Consider the following 26,037-nt stretch of genomic DNA (forward strand, 5'->3'; position numbering starts at 1 on the left):
TTAATTATATAGTTACTACTTCAAAAAAGTAACTCAGTTTGGCAAACAAAGTTTTTTGCAGCTATTTTTTTTTTTAATGCAGCCAAGGCGTTTTTTAAATAAACATTTCAAACTATTTACAGAACAATCAGCTGTTCTGCATCAAATCTGATGCCACACAAATTATTTGTGCCACTCCAAAAAATCATTTCTGTCCACTATGAGATAAAGGAGAACAACAGCCTGATACCTGCAGGCCTGACAGCAGGAGATGTATCACTGCTGTAACACCTGTAACATTCAGCAGCCGCCTCATTGTTCTGACACACACAACAAAACTATTGACTACACTACACACTAACTACACACTAACTACACACTAACTACACACTAACTACACAAGATTTGCGCTAAACGTCTCAAAGCTCTCACATCTCAGAACACCGCCGTCACTCCTAAAACTTCCCCCCGTTTCTTAACAACTAGATGCCACGTTGCCATATCACTTTTTGATTGGTCGACACGGTACTTTTTTGGACGAATAGGAAAGGAAGAGGGGGTGGTGCTGGGAGGGGGGGTTGTTTTTGCTCACAGGCTTTCGAGCGTTTTCCTTATAAAACGCCGTTTTTACCGTTTCTTCCCGCAGTAAATATAAACAACGACAGTATTCAGGAAGAAAACCAAACATTGCAGATATTTTTATCATAACTCTGGTTTTACGTGGCCGATCAACACAATTTAAAAACTGGTATAAAGTCCACACTTTTCCCGTCAATTGTTCCGTCTGTCCTGCTCACATCTCCAATGGTTGGACACGTTGTCATTAATGTGGCTTCACTGCACATCAGCCACGCCGCTTTGCCAGCTAAAACACCGGTGTCGGCACATAAGGACGCTGTCATAGCCTGTCAACGACGTTGATTGGCTGCGTATATACGAATGTGAATCGCATTATTGGTTGGACTACAGGATAAGGTGGCATCGTTCTAATCTCATACAGGAGCAGCCAGTCACTCACTGACTAACACTGCAAAACAGAATTGTTAAAGTTTTAATTTTAATTTCAATTCAGGTTAGATTTTTTTTGTGCGCAACGCAGATTTTCTGTGCGCAGAGACCGTGCCAGCAGTGCGCAATTGCGCACGTGCGCAGCTTAGAGGGAACATTGGTCATGAGACACTCTCCTGCTTACGGGAAAGCAGCAGTAATCTAATGACTTTTTTGCAATAGTAATCTCTTACATTACTCGTTAATTGAAAAAAGTAATCAGATTACAGTAATGTGTTACTTGTAACGTGTTACTGCCCATCTCTGGGTACAGACATATTGTTTAAAAAAAGTTTTTTATTTCACTCCAAATTATTAAAAAAACATTTCAAAAGTAAAAGAGAAATGTGACCTAAACAGAATGTGAAACAAAACAAGAACAAGTCAGCAGCATGTGTTAGAGGAGCCAGTCACTGGGACCATAACCAAACCTGCTCTGGCCCATTTACCCTCTCTATTTCAGCCAGCCTCAACCCCAGTGTCCACTCTTACTGACACAGGAAGGAAACCGTGGACTAAATGTGTCCTCCATGACTTGATGATCATTGCAAAATCTCACTGGCATGGCTGTGAATATGACAATCCACCAAAGTGAAGGGGGCAGGGTGATTTGTTATCCTCTGTGGTTTGGAAAGAAACGTTTCATCATCACCAGAGCATCTGGATCGTTTCACTCTAGGAGTCCAGGAGTGGTTTTTGCTTTGATTTTGTCACTGACTTGATTTATTTTAGGTGAAACTATGGATGGAAAATGTTACATAAAAAAAATTATCAGGAAAAATAAACTGGCTGTCAGGGGGGTCACCGCAGTTTTCCAAGCCTGTGAAAGTTTTTCGTGTTGCCTACTTGTGTAATCGGATGCTTGTGTGATTAATTTCCTTTTCCTTATATTTTTTACTGATTCAAATTTAGCTCGCACACCTTATCTGCTCAAGAAAAAGCAATGAGAAACATGTCCAGGAGCATTGGTAAATGCCACAACTAGAAACACTCAATCTGCTCAAAGGTGATGCAAAGAATGCATTGAATTACAGGGAGGATTAGCATCTTATCTCCCTGTGAATGGTACCGTGTCTCAAGAGAATGTCAGAAAGCTACATGCTAGCCCTGGAGAGAAGCAGGGAGCAGCACCAAAGTGGGAGGTTTGAGCCTGGTGAGAAGGGGGACCACAGGGGGGCAAGAGGAGATGTGTGAGAGGGATGCTATGCAAGATGCAGGGGAGTGTGTATGTGTGCGAGGGGAGTGGGGGGGGGCATGAATCAGACTGTGAGTGTTTAAAGGAGACCCAGAAGGTGCTGAGCTTACTGGTGGGGAGTTGTGGGGAGGACAGCAGGGGGAGTGCAAGGAAAAATGTACTCTCACATTCCTGGAATGGCCACCTCATTGTAGCAGGCTAATGAGGCGAGGGAGGGAGCGAATGGTGCTGCACCAAGCCGGGAGACAGGACAAAACGCGGAGAGTGGCGGACGGCACAGGGCGTCTGAGCTCATGGCGAAGGAATTCCAAACACCGGACATGAGAGCGCGGGCTCAATGCCAGCATCTCTCACCCTGGGAGCAAAGCTGGGCTGCTCTGCAAAATCACACATCATCACAAGCAAACAAACACATTTGATTCACAAGTGTTTCTTTTTTCTCTTAACAGAGCTGTAGAACATCCAGAGGCTGTCTGCACACTGAAGGAGGCAGGGATGGTGAAGACAGAGGGCTTTCACTGACTCACACAAATGCACCTGAGTGGAAATGCCACTGGAGAAAGTTAACACAGTGCACCAAAATGGGAATAACAACCGAGGAAAGTCTCATGTTTAATGAATAGTATAGTATAGTAATAGGTAGCTCCTGTTCAACTCATACTGGGAGAGTTGATGCATCTTTGCGGGTGTTTCATCTTTTTAACCACATTTTTACAGCAGCAGCAGCAAAGAGCTGACTCTGAATGAGACTCCACCGTGGACAGGACACCCCTCCATCACAACCCTCCAAGACCAAGAACAGCTGAAACAGAATAACTGAGCTGTGGCATATCAGTCACAAACAAGTCAGGAACACATCAGCAACAGTGTGGGCCCCTCACATTTTAAATGGGTTATGATCAGCAGTCTGCAGGGAACTAAAGTTAACATCAAAGTGGATAAAGAACATCCTTTCAACTTTTAGATCACAGCAGGGAGAGTAGTGACAGGACAAAATAACTTCATCACAGTCAGGAAGCTGTGTGACACATCCTTCCCTTTCCCCCAACCACAATCAATCATTTGATGTGAACTCAGTTCACTGAAGCATGAATGAGTGAATCACTGAGGCCACACAGAGGTAATGCACAGTGATGTGGACCTATGTGGAAATCCAGATGCTGTGCAGAGGCTAAAGCTAACATCAAATTCCTCTGACCAGCTGTATGCTGGCAGTCATGCCTGGCAGTGCTCATCTGATGGCAGACAGTGGAAATACAACTGTTTTCTATTCTATTCTATTTAAGTCCGACTGCAGCATGAAGGGACGTAGGGAAGTGAGGGAAAGTGTAAGTTTTACTCTGGCTAAATTAGACGGACACATATGAACTAACCTCTTTAATCTGTTTGTTTTCAGTGTAACAACAGTTATTTTTGTTCCAGTTCTTGGAAACATTCAACGATTTTCCTTCAGGTTGATGATTTACACTGAATATTTTCAAATCATAGTCATCATGGGAGAGAGGCTGCTGTGCTTCATTCTTTGGTTCACTGCTGATGTGGTATCAACAGGTTGTCCACCAGGACATTATGGAGTCACATTCAGTTCCTCCAGTCTGAGTCTGTGGTGCTCCATGAGCTGCATGAGTCAGTGAACGAGTTACTGACCCAATGAAAAATTACAGTGGACATCTTCTTTTTTTATTAAATTCTACTTGCACAGTGCAGCCCATTCTCCATAAGGTTCTCTATACAGGAAAAGCCTCCAGTTAATCCAAAATGCTGCAGCAAGAGTCCTGACAGGGACTAGAAAGAGAGAGCAGATTTCTCCTGTTTTGGCTTCCCTTCATTGGCTTCCTGTTAAATCCAGAATTCAAAATCCTGCTCCTCACATACAAGGTCTTAAATAATCAGGCCCCATCTTATCTTAATGACCTTGTAGTACCATATCACCCCATTAGAGCACTTCGCTCTCACACTGCAGGCTTACTTGTTGTTCCTAGAGTATTTAAAACTAGAATGGGAGGCAGAGCCTTCAGTTTTCAGGCCCCTCTTCTGTGGAACCAGCTTCCAGTTTGGATGCGGGAGACAGACACTATCTCTACTTAGTTATGCTGCAATAGACGTAGGCTGCCGGGGATTCCCATGATGCATTGAGTTTTTCCTTTCCAGTCACCTTTCTCACTCACTATGTGTTAATAGACCTCTCTGCATCGAATCATATCTGTTATTAATCTCTGTCTCTCTTCCACAGCATGTCTTTATCCTGTTTTCCTTCTTTCACCCCAACCAATCACAGCAGATGGCCCCGCCCCTCCCTGAGCCTGGTTCTGCCGGAGGTTTCTTCCTGTTAAAAGGGAGTTTTTCCTTCCCACTGTCGCCAAAGTGCTTGCTCATAGGGGGTCATATGATTGTTGTGTAGGCAACAGCGTGAGCAGATGCTATGGACTGGCAATCCGTGAAAGCATCGTCCTGCTGCCAGATTAACCATAACTGTAGTTCCCTCATCTTTCTCTTTCTCAGTGCCTCTCCACTTCCCTTCCATGGTAGAGCAATGATAGACTGACAGATGAGACTAATGTACTTTGAATATGAAATGGTGGAAAAAGGTTCTCCTCTCATTCTGCATGGAAGTGGTAAGTTTTCCTTTCGACTTGCTTGATTTCCTGTCGTTAGTAGATATAAACTGGATGTGTTTGATGACCCTTGTGCCATAGAAGAGGGTGGGGAGTTCATTTTCTAAACCACTTTGTCCTCATTAGGGAGCACAGATGATAGACTCAAATCTAAAAAGAGAAAAATTTCATATGATCTACTCACACTAACTTTGAGATCTACTGGTCGATCACAGTCGACAAGGAACCTCTGCTGAAGTAATTCAGTGCCCCATCATACTGTGTGGATGTGAACACCCAGGAAGAAATGACTCTACCAGCATGGAAACATTTCATTGTAGGTGATCAGTCAGAGCAGCTTTGTATCAACTGACAGGGACGTTTCACTCTGAGGGCACAGCTCAGCCCAGAGTGTAACACCGGCATCACACTGTCTTGTGTCATTGTAGCGTCTTCACCTAACATTATAAGGTGACTGCTGTTGTGATTTGGTGCTATATACATAAAACTGAACTGAATCTTCTACAGGGGTCGGGGGGGTCAGGGGTTGAGATTTCCCTCATTGGCAGCTCTCTGTATCTTTAGGTAAATATTCATGAAGACACAGCAGGATAGACCACAGCTCACAGGAGTGATAGCAACGCACACGTACTCACACAGTTACAGTCCTGACATCATTTAGTGTAATTTTCACTGTCTTGGAGTGCGAGCGTGAGTCCTGATTGGTGACTATGTCTTTGATGCTCAGGATTTTCTTTAATGACTTGTAAATGTTCCATGGTAGGAAACACCCTTGAGAACCTCCACACCCCTGATCTTATCTCTCCTGTCTATTTTTCCTTTTTACAGACGCTTCCCATCAACAGGCGTCAGATCTTTGTGCTTTGTGGCCCCAGAAGCTTTACTTTGACTTCATTTTTATGTGTAAAGCACTTTTCAGTTACAAAATGTTGAACAATAATAAATGCAACAAATATGAGAAGTTACAAATAAATACAAAGTTCAATTCAATTCAATTCAATTTTATTTATAAAGCGTCAAATCACAACAAAAGTCGCCTCAAGGCGCTTCATAGGTAAGGAGACGAAGGACACGAAGAACTATTTAAAATGTGAAGGAGTAAGAAAAGAGAAGAAAAACAGCACGTATATACATTCTTGAGTGATAAAGGCACTAGCAAATATTAAAATGATGGTTAGGAACAGATTTTTAAAAACGGTTACAAAATTTGCATCTGAGATCGTCAGCCAGGCTGAGCTCAGACTAAAACAGGCAACAAGAACATGCCAATATCCCAGAAGATCTTAGGCAGCATGTCACAGATAGAGGCGGGGCCAGACAGGTGTAATGTGATTACTAGGTAACATTATTATAACTAATGCCTGAGTAAGGTGTAATAGTAACCAGCTGAATAATGGGGTGGCTGCTGCTTAGGAGGTAGAGAGGAGGTCTTCTAACAACCAGACAGTTGATAGTTTGATTCTTGGCTAGCCCAGGCTGGGAGCCCCAAATTACTCTCTGTTCATTTCGGTGTTAGATAGAAAGATGAGTGAATGTGCTCCCTGTGTACTATACCGCACTCAAAGAGAGTCAAAAAAGTGCTACATAAGAACCAGAGTCTTTGCCACGAGTGGCCAAAGGTTTGTCTAAAATGTTGGATAAAAATCAGTTTGGAGATGAGCCTAAAATAACTTAAACCTGAGCTGGACTATTGCATGTTTAAAACAGGAGGGAAAAACCAGGTGACAGGGAGTCATTTATGATATTTAGTAAATCAGAACCAACAAACTGAAAGAGAGCTTCAAAAACTTGGTGGAGAAACAGTCGGATGGGCAGATGAAAGTATAAACGCATGCCACAGTGAGCAGTGGAGCTGTGCAAATATCCAAATGTCAGTAATTTGATTATCTTCAGGCTTGTCCACTCAAGATTCAACAGGATGCAGTTGTGGGGTACCAATCACACTTTGTTCAAATAAAAAGTATTTTGAAATTGTGACAGGTTGTGAAAGAAACGTGTTTCTTTCATCCTCGAGTTTCGGCTCATCAGCAAACATCACAATCTTAAGAGCAGACAGGAAGCACTGACTTTGTTCTTTTTCCGTTTTCTCTCAGTTTGTAAAGGTCTTAATTCCTCATTCAACCAAAGGAGCATTGGACTGTAATATTCTAGAGCTGACTGGGGCTGTAGAGCACAGAATACACCGACATCATGTTCACTGCTCAAACACATCGTGGGAAATCAAAGTGTTCCCTTTAACACGCCGAGGTGCTTCACATGTGGAACCAGAGTGAAGGACTCGATCTGCGATCAGAAAATTCTGACATTAAATGAAAGTCATCTTTTGGAAACTGTGGATTAAAGAACATAAAAGTGACAATTTCCAAAATGGAATAAGTCATCATTAACACCCGAGTGCACTGTCACAGCAGTTCTATAATCATTATTAGAGTCTCACTTAAAGAAGTGAAATGTGTTTATACTGCAGCAGTTTCATTTTGCATTCATAGAAGGTTCTGGATAAGGTCCAGTGCCATTCAAGGCAGATTTGGACTCTTATGAATGGAGGCATAGTAAAAGTTTACTCCAAGCAATTCTTGTAACGTTTGTAAGTATCCGACATCGTGGCTACTTGGGACCGAGTCGACTCCGTGGTTCCAGTAGGGCAAGAATCCAACAAGCTGCCTGAGTTTAATCCAAACGTCAAACACAGCACCAGCAGGACCAGTGTGACCCTTTCTACAGTCAATGCTATTAGAGGATAACACCAAGGGACCAAACAAATATTCTTTTTAAACTTCTGCTTCAACAAAAACAACTATAACGTGTTTAAAGATCCACAGTGGGAGAGAATGGTGGTGATAATGAGCGTCTGGTCTCAGTGACAGATGGCTGCTTTTCTGTCTTATTCAGCATTTGATTGAACGCTGAATAAGAATAAAGGCAAGCAGTTGGCTGACCAGTGTTTTTAAAGTCTGTATTAGTATCCAATTTAATATCACAGTTAACTATACATACATACATGGGGGATTCCCATGATGCACTGGGTGTTTCTTCTTCAGTCACATCTTTAGACACACCACTCTCCCTTTAATCATTAGTTACTATTAATCTCTCTTCCAAAATTTGTCTTTGTCCTGTCTTCCTCCCCTCACCTCCAACCGGTCGCAGCAGATGGCCCCGCCCCTCCCTGAGCCTGCTTCTGCCGGAGGTTTCTTCCTGTTAAAAGGGAGTTTTTCCTTCCCACTGTCGCCAAAGTGCTTGCTCATCAGGTTTTGTTTGATTGTTGGGGTTTACTGTTACTGTTATTGTCTTGGAGAATCAGTATCCATCCATCCATGATTTTCTTAGGGATTATTAAAGTATTCTTATTCTGGTATTTCTGTATTAGAATCTTTACTTTGTCTCAACTCAACTGTTGTTGTTATTTGGTGTTCAAAACAACCTCCCGTAAAGCAAGTTTATATAAACCTTTAATAAACCAACAAACAGAGTATTTTATACATCAATAGACTTTAAGCAGATAAGATGCAGCCTCAGTAGACACTCCAGGAACTGCAGTTTGTGCCACTTACACAGGTTTCATTTTTCAGTCCCAGAGGTGGTCAAATCTTTTCTGCTGGGCAACACACACACACACACACACACACACACACACACACACACACACACTGTCATGAATCAGGGTACCCTCAGTGAATATAAGCAGGCATTTCCTTTGATCCGGCTGCATGTGTGACTTCACCCCGCGTCCTCCAGTCAATTTTAATCATTTTAAGTGATGAATCAAAGCCAGTGGAACACATTGGCTCACTGCTTCCTGTGTTATCCAAAGTGTCCGGAGAAGCAGTGAGTTGTGGGACTGGACCGGTTGGGATCTGCCCCTGTTTTCTCATGATAAGGGAGGCAGGGCAGTGCTTCTGGTCTGCAAACAGCTGAACACTTTGAGAGTGAGAAGAGTGAGAACTGACTATACAGCAGTCTGAGAGAGAGAGGGAGGGAGAGAGAGCCTGAGGAACAACGGTGCAGCCAAGGAGACCACAGAAACACTCTTCCCCCAAATCCCGACTCTGTGGAGTGAGAGGGGAGAAAGACGTGGCGCACACAGACAAAGGCATTCTTGGCTTTCAGTTTAAAAGAAGAAGAAGAAAATTACAATACGCGGGGCACGATCATTTGTTCTGAGATACAAATTCAAGAAGAAAGGCGTGACAGCTGGCTGCAGGACTCAGTTTTACCATTAGCGCAACATCTCCTGACACGAAGTGAGGGATTGTAGCGCAGCGCTGCATGAAGGATAAATCCATCCGGGAGAAGAGACCATCAGAGACAGGATGAGAGCGACTCTGCAGATCAAGTGGCTGATAGTTTTACTCGGTGAGTAGCCCACACTTTCATATCAGACAGCTAGACTGGTTTGTTTGTTCAGCCTTTCTGTCAGAATTCGGGCTTTTCGATCCTTTATGTGCCGCAGCAACAGGTGCTCACGCAGAGCCCGGTGGTCTGTGTGACACGTTTTTTCAAAGTTTTGCTGCCTTTTTGTTTAAGAGCAGTGATGGACCAGTGAGCTTTTAGAGCGTTTAAAACCCTGCTCCTTTTACTTCTAACAGTCTGGTAAATTTAATACGGCCATGCTTGAGTTATAGGAAACATAAATTGTAGATGATAATCAATAACCAGACACAGAAGTCAAATGTAAAGTCGTCTGCATGTGTCTAACGTGCTGGACATCTATGAGATTAAGATGTGAAATCAGTGGAATAAACTTAACTTAAATTAGCATCAAAGCAGAAACACTAAAAACTAAAGACACACCTGCTGTTTCATCAGCTTTCCATTCTGTTAGTTAAACCTCACAGTTTCTCATTTTCTGGGGATTTGAGGTCAGATCATGATTACCGACTGCTCGTCTGTAGGTGGAAGTGTGCAGCATCTCCTTACAAAATAGAAAACAACGTTGGCAATCTGACATTTTATTTACTCATGTTGGCACTGCAGAGCTGTTTCTTTCCCCTCGTCGTGTAAATTCCTAAAAAAAACATGTTCATCTTACTTTTTTGTCATAAAACAGAACAACAGCCCAGCCCATGTATATATGCATATATATGTGTGTGTGTGTGTGTGTGTGTGTGTGTGTGTGTGTGTGTACTACAGCTACATACAAGCCAGTTCATTTCTAATATTTCTCCTCGTCCCCTCTGATATATTATTTGGGCATCCAGATCTATATCATATGTAAAACAACAAACTGTAGCTCATCTGTAACATGCAGGTTATGGTTAGGTAATAATACTGTATTACACAAACACTGCAACACTAATGTAGAAACCAGGAAAGTGTAAACTGTACATAAGCTCAGGATCAATGAACTGAAAAGTCCGTGAACAGTGACAGATGATGAAGTGCAGTAAGTTTGGACTCACGAACACTTTAAGCCTGTTTTAAATACTGTTTTCTTTTCACTCTGAAATGGATCGTCTCTCAGCATTAATAATAAGAGCGCTTTTCTTTGTTTTGCTCCATTTTTGTCTGAAACTTGCAGTAAAACAGTCACAAACACAGACCAAGTGGGGCGCTCGGGCTCAGATCTGCCCTCCACCCCCCACAGTCGAGGACTCACCACTGCTTCACCCTCCCTCCAAAAACACACAAAGTCCACTCAGAGCTTTGCAGAAAGACAGAAGGAGCCTGAATAATGAAGTGCAACCCCTGACCCCCCTGCAGGGCTGAAAGACGACAAAAGTGTTTTTCTTTAATTATGCACCTGCTGCTTTCTCACCACTGCAGCAGGTCATTTCAGACGGGAGGCTTTTATTTATTTATTTATTGTAAGCGTGTGAAAAAGAGTAAGCGACACAGCCCCAAAATTCCACCCCAAGGCTGTCAGCACCTTTTTTTTCTAAAGATAAATGCTGGCATGTTTTTGTGCTTGTGAACAACCACCTGTGTCTATTTGTTTAACACTATGTGCATGTAAGTAAACGTCCCACACATGTGCAAGATCTATTGCTTTTGTTTCTACTCTGTGAGATCACTCAGTGCTTCTGATGCCTTATTGTTTTTATACATATATGAGATTTCAGTGGTGCAACGGTTTACACAAAATCCCTTTGTGTCACGAAGGACATCCGCTGCATGCAGTGCTGCTGTGGCCACACGCTGCAGCACGGGAGCATCTACATGGATATGAATCAGACTGTACAGACTGTATTACAGCACACAAACCTTTGCCACTGACAAACACCAAGCATATTATATTTAAAAAGACCAGAAAACTAAACAAACTCACTGAACACTAAGTGAAACTAAACTCCAGAATATGAACCACAGTGAAAACTCTGTCCGGCCCAGTGATGTGAAAAAGAAACCTTTTCTCAGGAGTCTCTAAGTGGAATCTAAAAACTGGGAAAACCCTGAGATTCAGCAGCTTGTAGCACAAACTCTAGCAGTGATAACTTGAAGTAATCGGGTTTTTTATACAATATTGCTTCATTTGATGGAGGTTTGTGGGTAGTGATTAGTGCACAGCTCTCTTGGGGTCCCGCTGCAGCATTTCAATCAGGTGGAGGTCTGGACTTTGACTGGGGCACTGCACCACCTTGATTCTTTTCCTTGTCAGTTGCAGATTTGAATTTATTGCTGGTGACTCATTGTCCTGTTTGTGCCGAGTGTTAGCTGTTGGACAGATGACGCTGTCCTACGGGACTCATAATAGACATAGTGGAGTGTGCAGGGTGCCTGTGGCTGCAAAACAAACATCACAAATCATCACCTCTCCACCACCGAGCTTCACAGCGAGTGTGAGGGGTTTTGTTCAAATGCAGCTTTGCCTGCAAAGTAATGCTGCCATGTTCTTTGTCCCTTTAACACTAACTGTATCATATTTGATGCGTGAGGAGATTTTGAAACCGTTACATCATCGCTGTGATTTCTCCACTGAAAAATAATACATGTTATTACTTGAAGATATCACTGCTTACTCAATAAATAAGATGGAATTTAAGAAGAAGGATCATTTCGTATCAGTTTGCTCCAGGACTTCTTAACTTCTTCTCAGAACATCTGCTTTTCCTTTATAACTTCCTACAACATAACAGACAGTCAGGGTTCCAGGTTCAGTCAAACACCAGCGATGAAGCTGCCTGCATGGCACACTCATCTGATGTCTGCAGCAGCCAGTCGATGGGAGAAAACCGAGTAACAATAGAAGGGGGGAAAATACTTTATCAACATCCCAGTTCCCAAGGAGGGTGTGGTGACAGGAAATGACCTTGAGCACCCTGTTGCAATCAGGCCTTTTTCTACAGAGCTGTTTTTAAGTCGCTGTGGTTTCAGTTCAAATGAATGTTAACATAAAGATGAAGTGAAAGGTTCTGGGTTTGAATCTGGCCTTTCTGTGGGAAGCATGTTCTCCCTGTATCTGTATCGTGGGTTCGCTCAGGTACTCGGGCTTCCTCCCACAGTCCAAAGACATGCGCTCAGTGGGGTGCTGTCGATGTGGATGGTTACCTGTCTGTCTGTGTTAGCCCGGCGACCTGTCCTGAGTGCACCTCGCCTCCTGCCCTAAGGCTGCTGCCATAGCGTCTGGCCCCTCCACACCCCTCTGTTGGTTTATGGAGGGAAATAGATGGGTGGGGCTCCACACTGTTGTGTACCCAGTTATAGGGATGATTTGTTTGATTTAAACCGACTAGTTAAGTTATGGTTTCTCGTGTTGCTGCATTCAAACACAATAATAACTGTGATGCAGAGAATTCCATGCACTAAAAGAAGAGCGCTTTCCCAACATCGTTTCATACACTCTGTGTTGTTATAGACATGTGAGCTCAAAGGTCACTTTTGAGCTCACTCACTGAATTTGTTCATTAGTGATAGACATATTTTATCTTTCATGATTAATATTATTATTTGGTTTTAAATGAATATATATTGTATGTGCCTGTGTTTGTTGTAAATGGTCCCTGCTCACAACCAATGAATGAGACGTCACCCCAGTGTCATCCTGTGTGCTCGGCCCTGTGGTGTAAAAACCACCAAGCCTGAAGGTAAAAGGCTGCTGGTGATAAAATATGTAAAGACAGAAAAAAATGAGGTTTTTTGCAGATATAAATTTGTATCACCATCAACGTAAACTCTCAGTCATAACATTTACACCTCACAAATGAAATAGCTGAGAAACAACTAACCAGCGTCTGAAAGCCCGTCGAATCTCCAGCTGATCCTGTGCTGCTTTTAAAGGCCAGACATTTCTGGCAGCCACATGCAGGTTTCATCAGGGAGGAACTTTTACTCTTTCATCACTGTCCATCGCTGCAGATAGTGGCCTTCAGCTTCACCTCCAGTGTAACCACACACTCCCTCCCTCCATGCTACGCTGGCACCCAGGTGTCCATTAATCATCCCTGTGGCTGGTACCATCAAGGACGTGAGCTTACCTCCTCCTCGTTCTTCGTCTTTCACTCCTTACTGTCTCAGCACTCGTCTCGTCTGCCTCATCAGTTTGCGAGCACTCCCCTCACGTCTCAGCTTTCAGAGAAAACACAAAATTGCTGTTGCTCCATTAGCTGGGACCAAACTGTTTGTGATCTACTGCGATCTAATAAAATATCTGTTCATCCAATAAGAAAACGCTCTCACTTTGGTCAACAAGATCAAACTTTTGGTTTTAGCCTGATTCACTTGCCTGGGTTTCAATCATTAACAGAAAATGAAAAAGTGACATAATACATCTGATACGCATTGTTTCCCAAAGCTACGTTTATTTGATTATGGAAATATTTTTGTAAAATTAGTCCTAAAACAAAAAAAAGATATTTAATTTTGGATCAGGTCAGTGTCATTAATGACATTATAACTGTCAGACCTGGACTAAACCTTTGGTTCCAAACTGGTCTGAGGATAAATAAACGTGTATGCATCCTTTAACTAGTCTTCAATCATGTATATTCTGACCCCGGAGGAGGTTCGGCTTCAGACACAGTTACAGTGTAGCAGTCGTGTTCCAGCGTTGCTGCAGTGCAGGATAGAATACACTGAGCTGTGTGTACTCACATGTGACAGGAGGAGCGAGCTGACGCATGTCTAACACTCAACTTTTGCAATGAGAGCAGCAACTTGTATAAACACACATACCAGTCTGTTTCCAAGGACAGGGAGTGTGCTGTTTGTGGATAATGTGTTAGTGTGTGTGGTCAGTCACTACCATGTGGCTGTTGGATTTACCGCTCTTCATCTTACTCCTCTTTCTCACCGTTTCCCTCCCTCCTCCCTTTTACTCGTCTCTGTCTTTTATTCTCACCGAGGGCTTTTAGATTCACAGCTTCTCGCCTCCTTTCAGTCACGTAAAGCAAAGGGACTCCCTTTGCTTCCTTACCCACGCACCACCAGCAGCCCACCCCGGTCCCACAGAGAGCTGAAATACCTCTCTCAGCAGGACACAGATGGGGGGCCCTAGCTGCAGCGGTGTGCAGCGAGGGGGTGGCTCATCCGTGCACGACCGAACGAGAGGCCTTTGTGTGGACTGTCAACAAGCTAATGGGGTAGCACTGCCTTACCAGCATTTTGGAGTGACAGCTACATTCATTTATTCACTTGGCTCAGTTTGGCGTGTTCACGCTCAGATGCACATCAGGCTGAGTTTACAGTCAGAGTGCTTGGCATGATGGAGCGATAGCTGGCTTAACTGACGCTCACACAAAGGCCAGCCTGCTGGTTCCTCTACACCCACAGATAAGAGTGTACGTATGAAGTTCTGGCTCTGCCGTCCTCCCCTCACAGCTGGTTGCCCTCCCTGAGCCTGCGTCTGCCAGAGGTTTCTACTTGTTAGGAGGCAGTTTTTCCTTCCCACTGTCGCCGAGTGCTGCCTTGAGTGTTTGTCTGTATTATTGTCGAGTCTGTGCCTTACAAGTAAAGCGCCCTGAAGCGACTGTTGTTTTAATCTGGTGCTTTATAAATCAAATACAAATTGAATTGAAATCAGTGTTTTCTGAGGAGAAATGTTTTCAGGAGTACAAACTTGAACAGCTGCTCACAGACATGTTTTTATAGATTATGGGAGCTGTGCCAAAGACTAAAGCACATTGAATGAAAGTGAACACCTGATACAGTCCATAATAACTTGAAAGAAAGCTTTTGGTTACTTTAAGAACAGATAAAATTAATTATCATTAGCACAGTAATAAACACACATTCTGGACTGTCCGTCCATTTTCTTCAGCTTATCGAATTCGGGATGACAGGGGAGGGCTGGAGCCAGTCCCAGCTGCCGTAGGGTGAGAGGCGGGGAACGCCCTGGCCACGGTGCCAGGCTAACACAGGCACAGACAACCATTCGCACAGACGATTTTAAACCGCCAGTTTCATCTCCAACAGCTTCTGTCATAAAACTTCTTTTTGCATCATCCTTTATATCACTGCTGCCCCGAGGCTGAGTTTGTCGAGGCCAGAGGCCGGCAGCTTTCTTCTGATTGTTTGCACACGGTGGACAAACATCAGCTCTTTAACAGGAGAATGATGGGAGCCCAGCATGGTGGACGAGCCAGTGGTGGCTCTGCTGTCACTGCTCTGCTCAGCTACCATGTGTGCATCTGTGGAAACATCGAGGAAACTCTGAGATTTATGTTCGTAACCTCGGTTTTCTCTCATTGACCATCGGGACAAGTTAGAGTGCAGAAGTTTTTATTAACTCCTTCCTGTCTTGATGACATCAGCGCTTTGAATGTTTGGGTCAGTAAAACAAGCAAATTGATTGAACTGATTTCTCTGATAAATCACATGGTTGAATAAAGGTACAAAGTTTGATGTCCTGTTTTGTTACGCCACCTCAGTATTTCTCTGTATTTGTAATCCTCGGGCTCTAATCCTCTGAATCCACCTTTTAGAAACAACGTGTAGACTGTTTGTCTGAGCTCATTAAGACATGTGGTCCTCACAGGACAGCCAGCAAACATGATCATACACAATATTATACACTACTGGAGATTAAAGAGAATATAAAGCATTTCAAATCAGTTCACGTTTAAAAGTCTACAGCAGTAATACTGATCCATGTAAGACCGCTTTTACCGTTGATAGTTTATCTACAATTTGCCAATACAGCCATTTTCTGTGTGGTGAGATGCTTTCATACTGTTTTATTGCTCTGTTTGCTAAAAGAATGGTTCTACAAACATCCCCCACCACCCTTTAATGTCAGCTAATACTACTTATTTAATAAATGTTTTACAATTCTTCAGCCAGGAATGAGAGCAGAGAGATGAAGCACCGGCTGTGTTTATAGCCGAGCTCATGGTTAGTCATGTGCTCGGTTAATTTTCTCAGATTAAAACATCATAACTACCAAACGCTGCAGCGAATGACTGCTGCTGTAACCGGTTAGCCAAGTGATGTCCTTTCCTCACTTTAATGACGTTACATGTTTGAATGACTATGATGACGACTGAGATACACGTGTTTCTCTGCAGCTGTCAATCATGATGTTACACCCAAATTTCAGAGTCACATTAATTAGTAAATAAAATATTATTATGGTAAAAATGACCCTTTGAGCCCAAAGCAGCACAGACGACCTGCTGAAGATAGTAATGATGAGAACGTGGAGGGGACGGAGGTTTATTGGTTTAACCCAGCAAGGTGTTCAGTTCTTTAGTAACATCCCAAACTATTGTGAGCTGGTTCTCAGGCAACACCTCAGGAAGTAATGAGCTTCAGACTTCAGATTTCCTGGAACAGACAGAGGAAGGAGCTTTTTACCCCACTGCATGAGACCGTTACATGTTTGTGTCCTAGTACAAATGTTCTGGTGTTTCCTAAACTGATGCTAAATTAATATTGGCTTAAAAAAACCAACATACGTCAGCAGACAGAAATGACTTTTTTACAAAACACATTTGCAGCCGCACTGATCGATCGCGCTCTTCCTTTGCAGTAGCACTGGTACTTTGTGTGGCTTCAGGTACCATGGTTTCCTGCCAACCCAAATGTGTTTATATACTGATGATCAAATTCACAAAGTCCCAAATCACTGAGCTGTTTTGCCTCACTGAAGTGAGCCAGAAAAAAGAGCCAGGGAAAGGACAGCAGGTCATTTCCCACACAGGCTGCTGTCTGACGCCCAGTGATGTCTGACAGTGTGAGATCACTGAAACATGGAGTCCGCTGGCTGATGGAAGTCATGAGAAAACTAGGATCAGAAAGGTCAGACAGCTTTAGACAATGGAAGATGTTCAGAGGAAGCACCAACAGATAGAGGCGATATTTTTAAATTCAGAGCTCAACAAGTGTCCAAGTGTAGAAAAGGCCTTCTGTTACTGAGAGCTGTGCTCAGTTCAAATGAAAGATTGGGACAGTTTGGCAACATTTAATTTCTACAAACACACACAAAACAGTGTATTTATAGCTTCACTGTATGTGCTGTGAAGTCCACAGTCCTGAGGATGGACCGTCTATGTTCTCTCAAAAAGAAACGCTGCATTTGAGCGGGGCGAGCGACAGAACAGTTTCCAGTCCATTTTAAATCACCTTTGTTCCAGAAAAGACGTTGCATGTCTTATTAATATTCACAAATGGCTTCTTTTGTCAAACTGTGCAACGATTTCCACGACAGTCGTGTTTTTATGTGACCTGAATCCTGGAGATCACTGGTGTCCCACAATCAATTGTGGCCTCATCTCATCAATCTTTAGATGACATTATGTACTGTAGATGATGAGATATTCAAAGCCTCACAGTTTTACATAGTTCCACAATTTGTAGATGCAGTTTAGTTAAGCTTCAGTGAGCGTCTTCACATCTCCCTCTCTACGATGCCAGGAAACCCAATCAGGTCATCCTGCTTCTTTTTTAAGCATCACACACTTTCTCTCATCTTGACGCTGTCTCAACTTTTTGGAGACGTGTTGCTGCCGTAAAAATTCAAACTGAGTTAGTATTTGTCATGAAATTGCAGAAAATGTCTCACTTTAAATATGTGTCTATGTACTACATTTAATAAAATATGGTTGAATAAAACGAGCACATCATTGCGACCTGACATTCACATGGTGAGCTAGCTTTTTGGATTCATGGTTTCAGCTCTTTTTCTGGATGTTTCTGAATAATTTGATTTCTTTTTAAAAAGTTCTGCCTCATGTTGCAAAAACAAAAGAGCTACTGTGAGGGAATAAAAATAGTAAAACAAAGTGCAACACGAGGCTAAAACAGTCTGTGTGGCTTTGAAGAGCTCACAGCTGAGTCGCTGTTAGAGTGAAAATCCAGACTCTGTAGAAAGAAATGGAGTAGAGAGGCCGGGTAGAGTTTAAATGTGATTAACAGGTAGTGTGTGTGGTGAGGAATGTGTGGGTAAGGTAAATAGAGGCTTGGTGCTGATAACAGCAGGATTAGCTGGTGCCGTCACATGTTAAGAAGCAGATACATCAGTGACAGGTGGGGTCACCGGGGTCAAGACCAACAAGACAGCACATCTGGGGAGGGGGAGGGTGTGGGGCAGAGATGTGAAGAGAAAAATACACAGATCATGAAGACGCCAACAGTGCGGACAGGCCTCACCTCTGACTGCACTCATGTTACAGTCTTTCAGCTCGCTGGTAGGATAAGAGGAATTTCCATCTCACGACTGACATTTTTTTGTATTTGTGGATCAGTTTCTGTCACACAAAGTAAGAAAAACACACGAGCAACTATTAGGAGAGTCTCTAAACTCCAGTGAAGAAAAAGCAGGTTATCTGCTGTCAGGAGACTTAGCTCCAGATAACGCTGACACTCTTAGTCTCTTAGTAACAGTGTTACTGATAGGAGACGTGTCTGTGGTGAACAGAGACAGGACAGGCTCGGCAAGTCTTACCTGTTAATGCTGCATTCACTGACAGTAGGATGCAGCAGACTCGTGGGGTAAACTGACCTCTCACAGGCTGAACACTGCAAAGCTCACATCTGCTTGATATTATAATACAAAATTATATGTTTAGCAATATTTCAGAATGTATCAAATCAAACTGATCATTAACGTGACGATGCGTTGTAGTTGTCTGGGCCGTGCACTGTATGTAAAAGGCAGTTTACTGGTTTGTCACCGTTTATACACCAGTTTGGATTTAATCATTAGGTATTATTCATCTCTGGCTCTTTTCCAGAGTCTGTCCTTTGTCCTGTCTCCCTCCTCTAACCCACAAGTTGAGCCTGGTTCTGGTTTCTTCCTGTTGAAAGGGAGTTTATCCTTCCCACTGTCGCCAAGTGCCGGCTCACTGGAGTCATCTGATCGATGAGGTCGTCAGGATTGTACTGTCTTTATCTTACAATATAAAGCACCTGGTTGTTGTTACTAAACTTACATTGAAATTGAATTGTGGGCCATAAGAAGCTTGAAACACAGATGCAGTATTGCAATATGAAAGAAATATATCGCCTCCTCTCGGTTTCTATACAGTGACTATGCTAAAGAGCAGTAAACTGAATGAAATGAAAGGTGGACGTGAGAACACAGATGCCACAAACTGTCTGATCAAACATGAAATAATAAACACAAAGTGCAAACTAAACTACAAGTTAGCCCCTCGTTTCATGTCTTATCTACTTAGGACAGTTTGGTCATTATCTGTCATTTAGCATGTCTGTGTGTTTGCACATATCAGCAGAGATCTATGGTGAAAATCCAGCCACTGAGCATGGTTTGAAGGTGCGATGAGGTCATACGAGGGTGTATAAGGCCATTGTTTTGTTGGTGCTGAGGACTGTTCACAGAGGGCACTCCAAACAGGCTGTGGTCAAGGGTGTGGTGCCTCCAAGTTTATTGTGTACAGCATCCTGTCCTTGTCACTATAAATAGACCAAGAGAAAAAGATATCTTACAGTTGTCAGCACAGCAGGAAATCCAGGAGTAGCTGCTTCGAGCTCTGCAGAGCGGCTCTGAAATTAAAGCTGATTTGTACAGTAAGGTAGATCCAATCACTGTGAACAACAACAGCAAAGAGAAATAAATGTTCAATTTTAGCCTTTTTATGATGCATACTTTCATTTTGCTTGTTGCCAGCAGCACCAGAGAACGTTCATTAAATTAAGACTAGACCACGTGGTCAGTAGCAAAGAGCAGGCAGACAACGAGCTCTGAATGTTTAGCAGGAAGTGGTCCAAACATTTATCTTCAGAGAGGCGGAGACTAAAATAGACATACAGGTAAACATTACCTGAGCGAGTGCTTATTTGCTCTGCATTTTCTGGATACTCCAATATATTAGGTTACAGTTCTCTACTATATGCACTAATATGACTATACTGCCCCCAAGTGACTACTACAAATACAGTCTTAGTGAGTCAGGTCTATAAGATGCTGTCTTTGCCCTTGATGGGTTGTTACAGTGCTGCTCATGTAGCTGTGCTGTGAAGGTAACAGCTTGTGTCTTTTCCTCCTCAGGCTGTCTGTGTCACAGCGTCTACGTAAATACTGCTGCAGAGCCAAGCCTTCAAACACCTGCTAATGTCACAAATACTGGTGGCACAGATGAGGATAAAACTACAATGACTACAGTCACAAATGTGTCAGCAACAACAGCAGTCACAACTGTGTCAGCAACAACAGCAGTCACAACTGTGTCAGCAACAACAGCAGGAGAAAGTGTGACCGTCACTACCAGTCAGAATAACATCGACAAACAGAGCACAGCAGTGCAACCAACACAGACTACCCCAGTACCTACTCAGAACACATCAACTGTCAATGCAGTAGCAACAGGAAAAGGAGCAAGGCCCACAGCAAGTCTGACTTCTCGCACCAATACTACTATAGAGCCTACGACTGTGATCATCAGTTCAGCTTTGGCTGCTACACCCACTTCAGCCCCAGCAAACACAGTCGCTACCCCCAGCACCAGACCACTGCTGAACACTCAGCCTTCCACAGTAACGCCATCGCCATATTCTCTGTCCAATAAAACACCTGCACCATATAATGTGTCATCACAAAACGAGGAGCAACACAAGAGCACAAACAGCCCAACAGTAGCAGCATCCAAGGCTCCAGCGTTGACCACTGTAACCGCGGGACAGCCGCTTTCCAGAGGTAAGGACTTTGGTCCCCTGGTTGAAAATAACACATTTAAAATGAGAAGACACCACAACAAATACCTAAACCTGACCAAACTGGTATAAATAAGACTGTGATGGCCTCTAGAGTGTGCACTGCACTCCAATGAAATGAATACTTGGATGTGAACAACTTGGGAAAAGGGTTAAAGCCAGATCTCGTTTCCACGTGGAAGCACTGCCTACGTAGTTTTAGGTACTGTGTAAATGATTTTAGGGAGTGCATAACGTCGTGTATTTCACAGGAAAGAAGACACAATTTGCACTGTATGTACTTTTAAGTACTTCATAATTTCTTGGTAATTTGGGGGAAAACAGTATTTCTTTCTTTGATGGGATGCATTTTTTATTATTATTCGAGTGTTCCTACCTTTAAGTATTTGTTACCAAATGTGACAGAGACCACACACAGTCCTGGATCCTGTTAAACTTGGTACTGTATAAGCGTTGGCCTATGAGACACTGAATCCGTCTGCTCGGTTCTTCGAGGAGCTGGGAAATAAATGAAAAAGGTAGTTTGACTGTGGTGTATTTTGTTCTGTTAATGCTTTCTCCAAACTTTAAAATGTGACGTAGCTGTCACTGATTGGCTGGCTCAGAGGGATCTGCATCACTACGACGACGCCTCCTTATTCTTGTTGTTCTTGTTGTTATTTCTGCTGCAAGGTGGCATCAAAATCCCTGAATCTACAACAGTACCTGGAAAGGCCGGAGCGACCACTCAGCTTGCAAACCCAGGGGTCTCCAGCACCTCCTCCAGCACCTCCTCCAGCACCTCCTCCAGCACCTCCTCCAGTGTGAAAAAAGGAGTTGATACAGCAACTACAGATTCAGCCATGGAAGCCACCACGGCCACTATCAAGACTCCAACATCCACCCAGAAGTTTGTTGTAAGCACTGAAGTGACGCACATATATCTTATATGTTGTTATCATTATTACTTCCATCTAATAGAAATGTCAGTGCCTTTGAATGAGATGCTTATTGTTTTTCTCTGCAGTATTCCCACAAAGGCAAAGTGGAGGTAAGATTTTGTTTTGCTGTAAATATCCATTTAAACCCTGCAGACTGAATGGCTTTATCTGTATCTATGCAGTGCAGAGTTGATTAAAGTGTGAGTGAGTGAAACATAATGAATCACTGAGGGATCTGTGAACAGTATGATGTCACATGCAGTGTGCGTGCTGCTTTTCCTTTGCTTACACTCGTACTGGTCTAGGTGTGGGGCTCTGTTGAAGGCATTACTGAAACTTTTAACTTTGAGCCTTGAAACTTTACGAGATTTAACAGCTGACGACCATTTGTGTTCATATTCCAAATGGCAGACAGGCGCTGGCTGGATCCGTTAAGAGTGCGAGCTTTGTCTCAGTGAAGCAGTGAAGCCTGCTATTAAAACAAAACAACCATTTCAGCCACTGGGTGGAAAAAGTGTCTTAGTGGGAACCCTTCCTGCCTTTCTCTAGTTTCCTTTGTTCCCACACCTCTTTCTGAAGCAGCTTTGACCCTCTGAGTCCCTCTGCACAAGCACAGTTGTGCCCTTTAATAGTACACCAGAAATAAGCAACACATCACAGCACAGGAAAATATGACCTTGGCTGTGGCCCCTGACCTTCCTGTCCTCCCACTGGCAGCTCAGCGCTGTCTCGTTCATGAAACAAAAAAGGACGTTGTGCTGCATGCATCAATACATTTTTGTTGAACAGCATTTACAGACGTGTCATTTTTACGCAGACCAAGGAAAAAGATGGCGAGAAAAATCTGAGGAAAGTGTGCAAGAGGCTGATGGAGAGCATGGAAAATGGAACCTGCACTCTGAACTGGCTCGTCCAAAACGGATCAGTGAAAATCGAATCTGTGGAGATAAATGGCAAAGGTAAAAAATATGCTAGTCCATTCAAAAAGTGACATTCACTGCATATTATTTTTCTCTGGAAATCAATCAATGTGATCCTGATCTTTCAGTGAACGAAAGCCTTGCGCAGCAGTATTATGACGAGCTCACTCAGGTGAGTTCAGCTCTTTAGATCAGCCTCAGGACCCTCGGCCTCTACAGCAACTAGTTACTCCTCTGTTTGTTCCTCTCCTAGAAAGAACAGATAAAGACAGATAACAAAACCCTGATCGCTATCCTGGCCTCCTGTGGAGCCCTTCTCATCATGATCGTCATCCTTGGTGTCTGCGCCTCCCACCACCGCAAGCCTTACAATGAGAACCAGGTAAGAAGAAACATCAAATCCCACTATCCCCAGTATGCTTCCATTATAGCCTGAGTTTCAAGAACTAGTGAATGTATTCAAACAGCATGCAGCACTTAGCTGCTCGCATTGTTTCTTCATTTATAATCTGACCTATTTCAAAGTTTCTAAGCTGTCCACATATTTTGGAATAGAGATGATGAAACATAGAAAAACAAGATATCTTAGACGCTTCATATTTCAAAGCTACATCAGCACATATGTGCTTATTAACTACTATAAAATCTTTGATAAGTGCTGGCCTGGGTTGTTCCAGACATGTGGTCAATTTTTCCCTAAACCTGGCAGGAAAGTAGTGCAGCCTCCACAGACACAGCGAACTATCTTCTAGACCATGAAGCTAACCTTTGATAGAAAAATGATGATACATCGATTCATGTTTAACTTCTGCAGTGTTGAATCTGTGTATTCTGTGACCCTCAGACTGCTGGTTTGGTTTATGGTGTAATACCACTAATGGGGATTTGATTCCCATCACGATGATTTGGCTGAGCTTGATCTGATATATCAGTGGTGCAGTCCTCCGTCTCTGTGCGTGCAGGATCTACTCAGCATAGCTGTTCAGTTCCAAAGAGACAAAGAGCGGTATGAGTACAAAGTCAGGCTCCTCCTCAGCAACGCTTCTTACTACAGCTGCAGCACGAGCTCCAGCAGCGGTGACCTACGGGGGGGCCTGACATTTTCAGAACTGTATCAGGATCAAAACAATCACTCAGTGTTTAATTGGTCTTCTGAATATTCTGTGGAGAAAACTTTCAGCAAACTTTCCAGGACATATGACCGCGTGGGGACGACGACTGGGCAGGAACAAAGGTCTCCTTTTTGTCTATGTTTTGATTCCGGCCTCTTCTTCTAGCCAAAATTCCTTCAGTGCCAAAATACTTTTCCAAAAGGAAAGTGTCGTATCATGCATTGCATTTATAGACAAAGCCGTGGTATAAAAAATAACATTTAATAGATTTCTTCACAGAATGGCCGTGTAGACGGCACGAATGCCTCCACATTTATTTCCTTACTTAAAGCTGTCAGAGCCTGAATCCCTGATTCATCCATGGACAGTTGTTGGATTTGTGGACTTTGGAGTATGTTTAGAAGTTAAACAACAGAAGAGTGAGAGCAGTTAGATTCCACTCAGATTAATCATGCTGGCAGTTTATGAATTTTAAGACTGGGTCTGTGTAACAGGAAGTAACAGTGATGATTACAAGTGGGCATGTTTTTAGTTTGTCCTCTCAATCTCCACAGCAACACCTAACAGAAGAGCTGCACACTGTGGAAAACGGTTACCATGACAACCCCACGCTGGAAGTGATGGAAGTGCAGCCCGAGATGCTGGAGAAGAAGATGGTGCTGAACGGGGAGTTCAATGACAGCTGGATGGTACCTTTGGACCACCTGTCGAAAGAGGACCACCCCGAAGAGGAGGACACCCACCTGTAAGGACAGGTGGGAGGGGGGCGCAACGCCACAATAAATCGAACTATACCCACGCATCTTAAACTCTTGTCTCTCGTGCCCTTGTAGCCAGGCAACACTTCCTCCAGAGCGGGTAACAGCGTGGCGTGTAGAAGCTGCTCGATGCAGCAACAACTGTAAACTTCATGAAACATGTTTGAAAAATGCACCAAATCAATCACTGTTGTGTTTATACTGCACTTTTCTATACGTGTGAACTTTTTCATATACGTTTTTACACATATTTCTGTGCCTGTTCCTTATCGTACTAACAAAGAGGTTGCACACTGGCACCTGTGAAGTGTTTTTGAGTGTTTTCTTGCATCTGACGAAGGAGCGGGCAATATTACAAACCAATCACTTTGCATTCGCTCCTGAGGAACAGAGGTCATCTGCGCTGACCATTCTAGAGTTACTAATGTAGAAATGTGATCAGGGGACACTTTAAAGCCCCCGGTGATTTAAAGATAGAGGCTGTGCACTAACCTTACAGAAGAAAGGACATGGCCACAGAGATGCTGCTTATACTGGGCGGACAAAGGACCGGTTTGAACCCAAAGTGCCTCATACTGACTCTGTTGTGTATGGAAAGCCAGAGGAGACCAATTCCTGTCCTTTAAAGTCATTCGGATGCAAACAGGCATCATTTCTGTTCATCTGAAATCCTGTAATTGGGTTTGCTTAGGAGAGCCAACAAGACAAACCCCACGTCTTTTTATGTTAGCGTGTTTTAAGTTGTTACCCTGAAATGTAATTTCATTCTTCATGGTGACCTGCTCACGTTGTTCCCCTGTTGGACTGTACCATGTCATTATTGCTGATTGTGGTTGTTGTACAATAAACATAAGCTATAATCATGCCAAACTACTTTTTAACGACACGTAAAGAACATTTTACATGCTGTTAGTTGCAGTATTAGTTAGCAGATGTGCACCCATTCTCAGTCAGCTGAGCCATGCTGTAAATAGCTGCATGCTCTTTGTTTGTGAGGCTGCAGGGAGTCGGGCTAAACCCTCACAGCAGAACCGCATTTTAACACTTTCATTTTGAAATTCTCATCGATTCTCACCGATAACTTCAGTTAATATATATTTGCTTTCACTTCAACCTATATTATGTACAAGTGACTCAATCACACTGGGCTCTGCAGTCCAGCCTGTATGTTTGTTTGACTGCTGTGATTGTTTGCGTCTGCCACTCTTATCATAGTTGTGTATAGTTTTTCACCAAAGTACTTTACTGCACCAGGATTTTATGTATTTATGGTTTGTTTGCTGCAGAAGGCAAACAGCAGGGGTCTGACACACTGGAAGCTGTAAATCGTGGATGGTCTTGACTGTTATTCTGTTGTACCTGTTCAGGTTTGAAAATAAAGAGTTTTTCCCACTTTGGAGACTTTCCTTTGAAATGAACCACACAAAGACGGCAGTTAGGAAAA

General features: G+C 43.2%; 1 protein-coding gene across 2 annotated transcripts; it reads left to right on the top strand.

Moving 5' to 3' along the window:
• The first annotated feature begins 8,660 nt into the window (after nt 1-8,660).
• On the top strand, nt 8,661-25,766 carry podxl (podocalyxin-like). 2 transcript variants are annotated; one of them, XM_005475590.4, is made up of 9 exons: nt 8,661-9,192; nt 20,222-20,323; nt 20,378-20,866; nt 21,556-21,779; nt 21,890-21,913; nt 22,621-22,762; nt 22,852-22,895; nt 22,977-23,105; nt 24,390-25,766. In XM_005475590.4, the coding sequence occupies exons 1-9, from the start codon at nt 9,150-9,152 to the stop codon at nt 24,582-24,584; spliced, it is 1,392 nt and encodes a 463-aa protein (XP_005475647.1). In that variant the 5' UTR covers nt 8,661-9,149; the 3' UTR covers nt 24,585-25,766. The 2 variants fall into 2 exon arrangements, with proteins under 2 accessions (XP_005475647.1, XP_019202413.1); XM_019346868.2 differs by having other exon boundaries at nt 8,662-9,192; nt 20,222-20,866.
• Nucleotides 25,767-26,037: the final 271 nt, after the last annotated feature.

The sequence above is a fragment of the Oreochromis niloticus genome, linkage group LG17 (genome assembly GCF_001858045.2).
Source record: "Oreochromis niloticus isolate F11D_XX linkage group LG17, O_niloticus_UMD_NMBU, whole genome shotgun sequence".
In the NCBI taxonomy this organism is placed as follows: Eukaryota; Metazoa; Chordata; class Actinopteri; order Cichliformes; family Cichlidae; genus Oreochromis; species Oreochromis niloticus.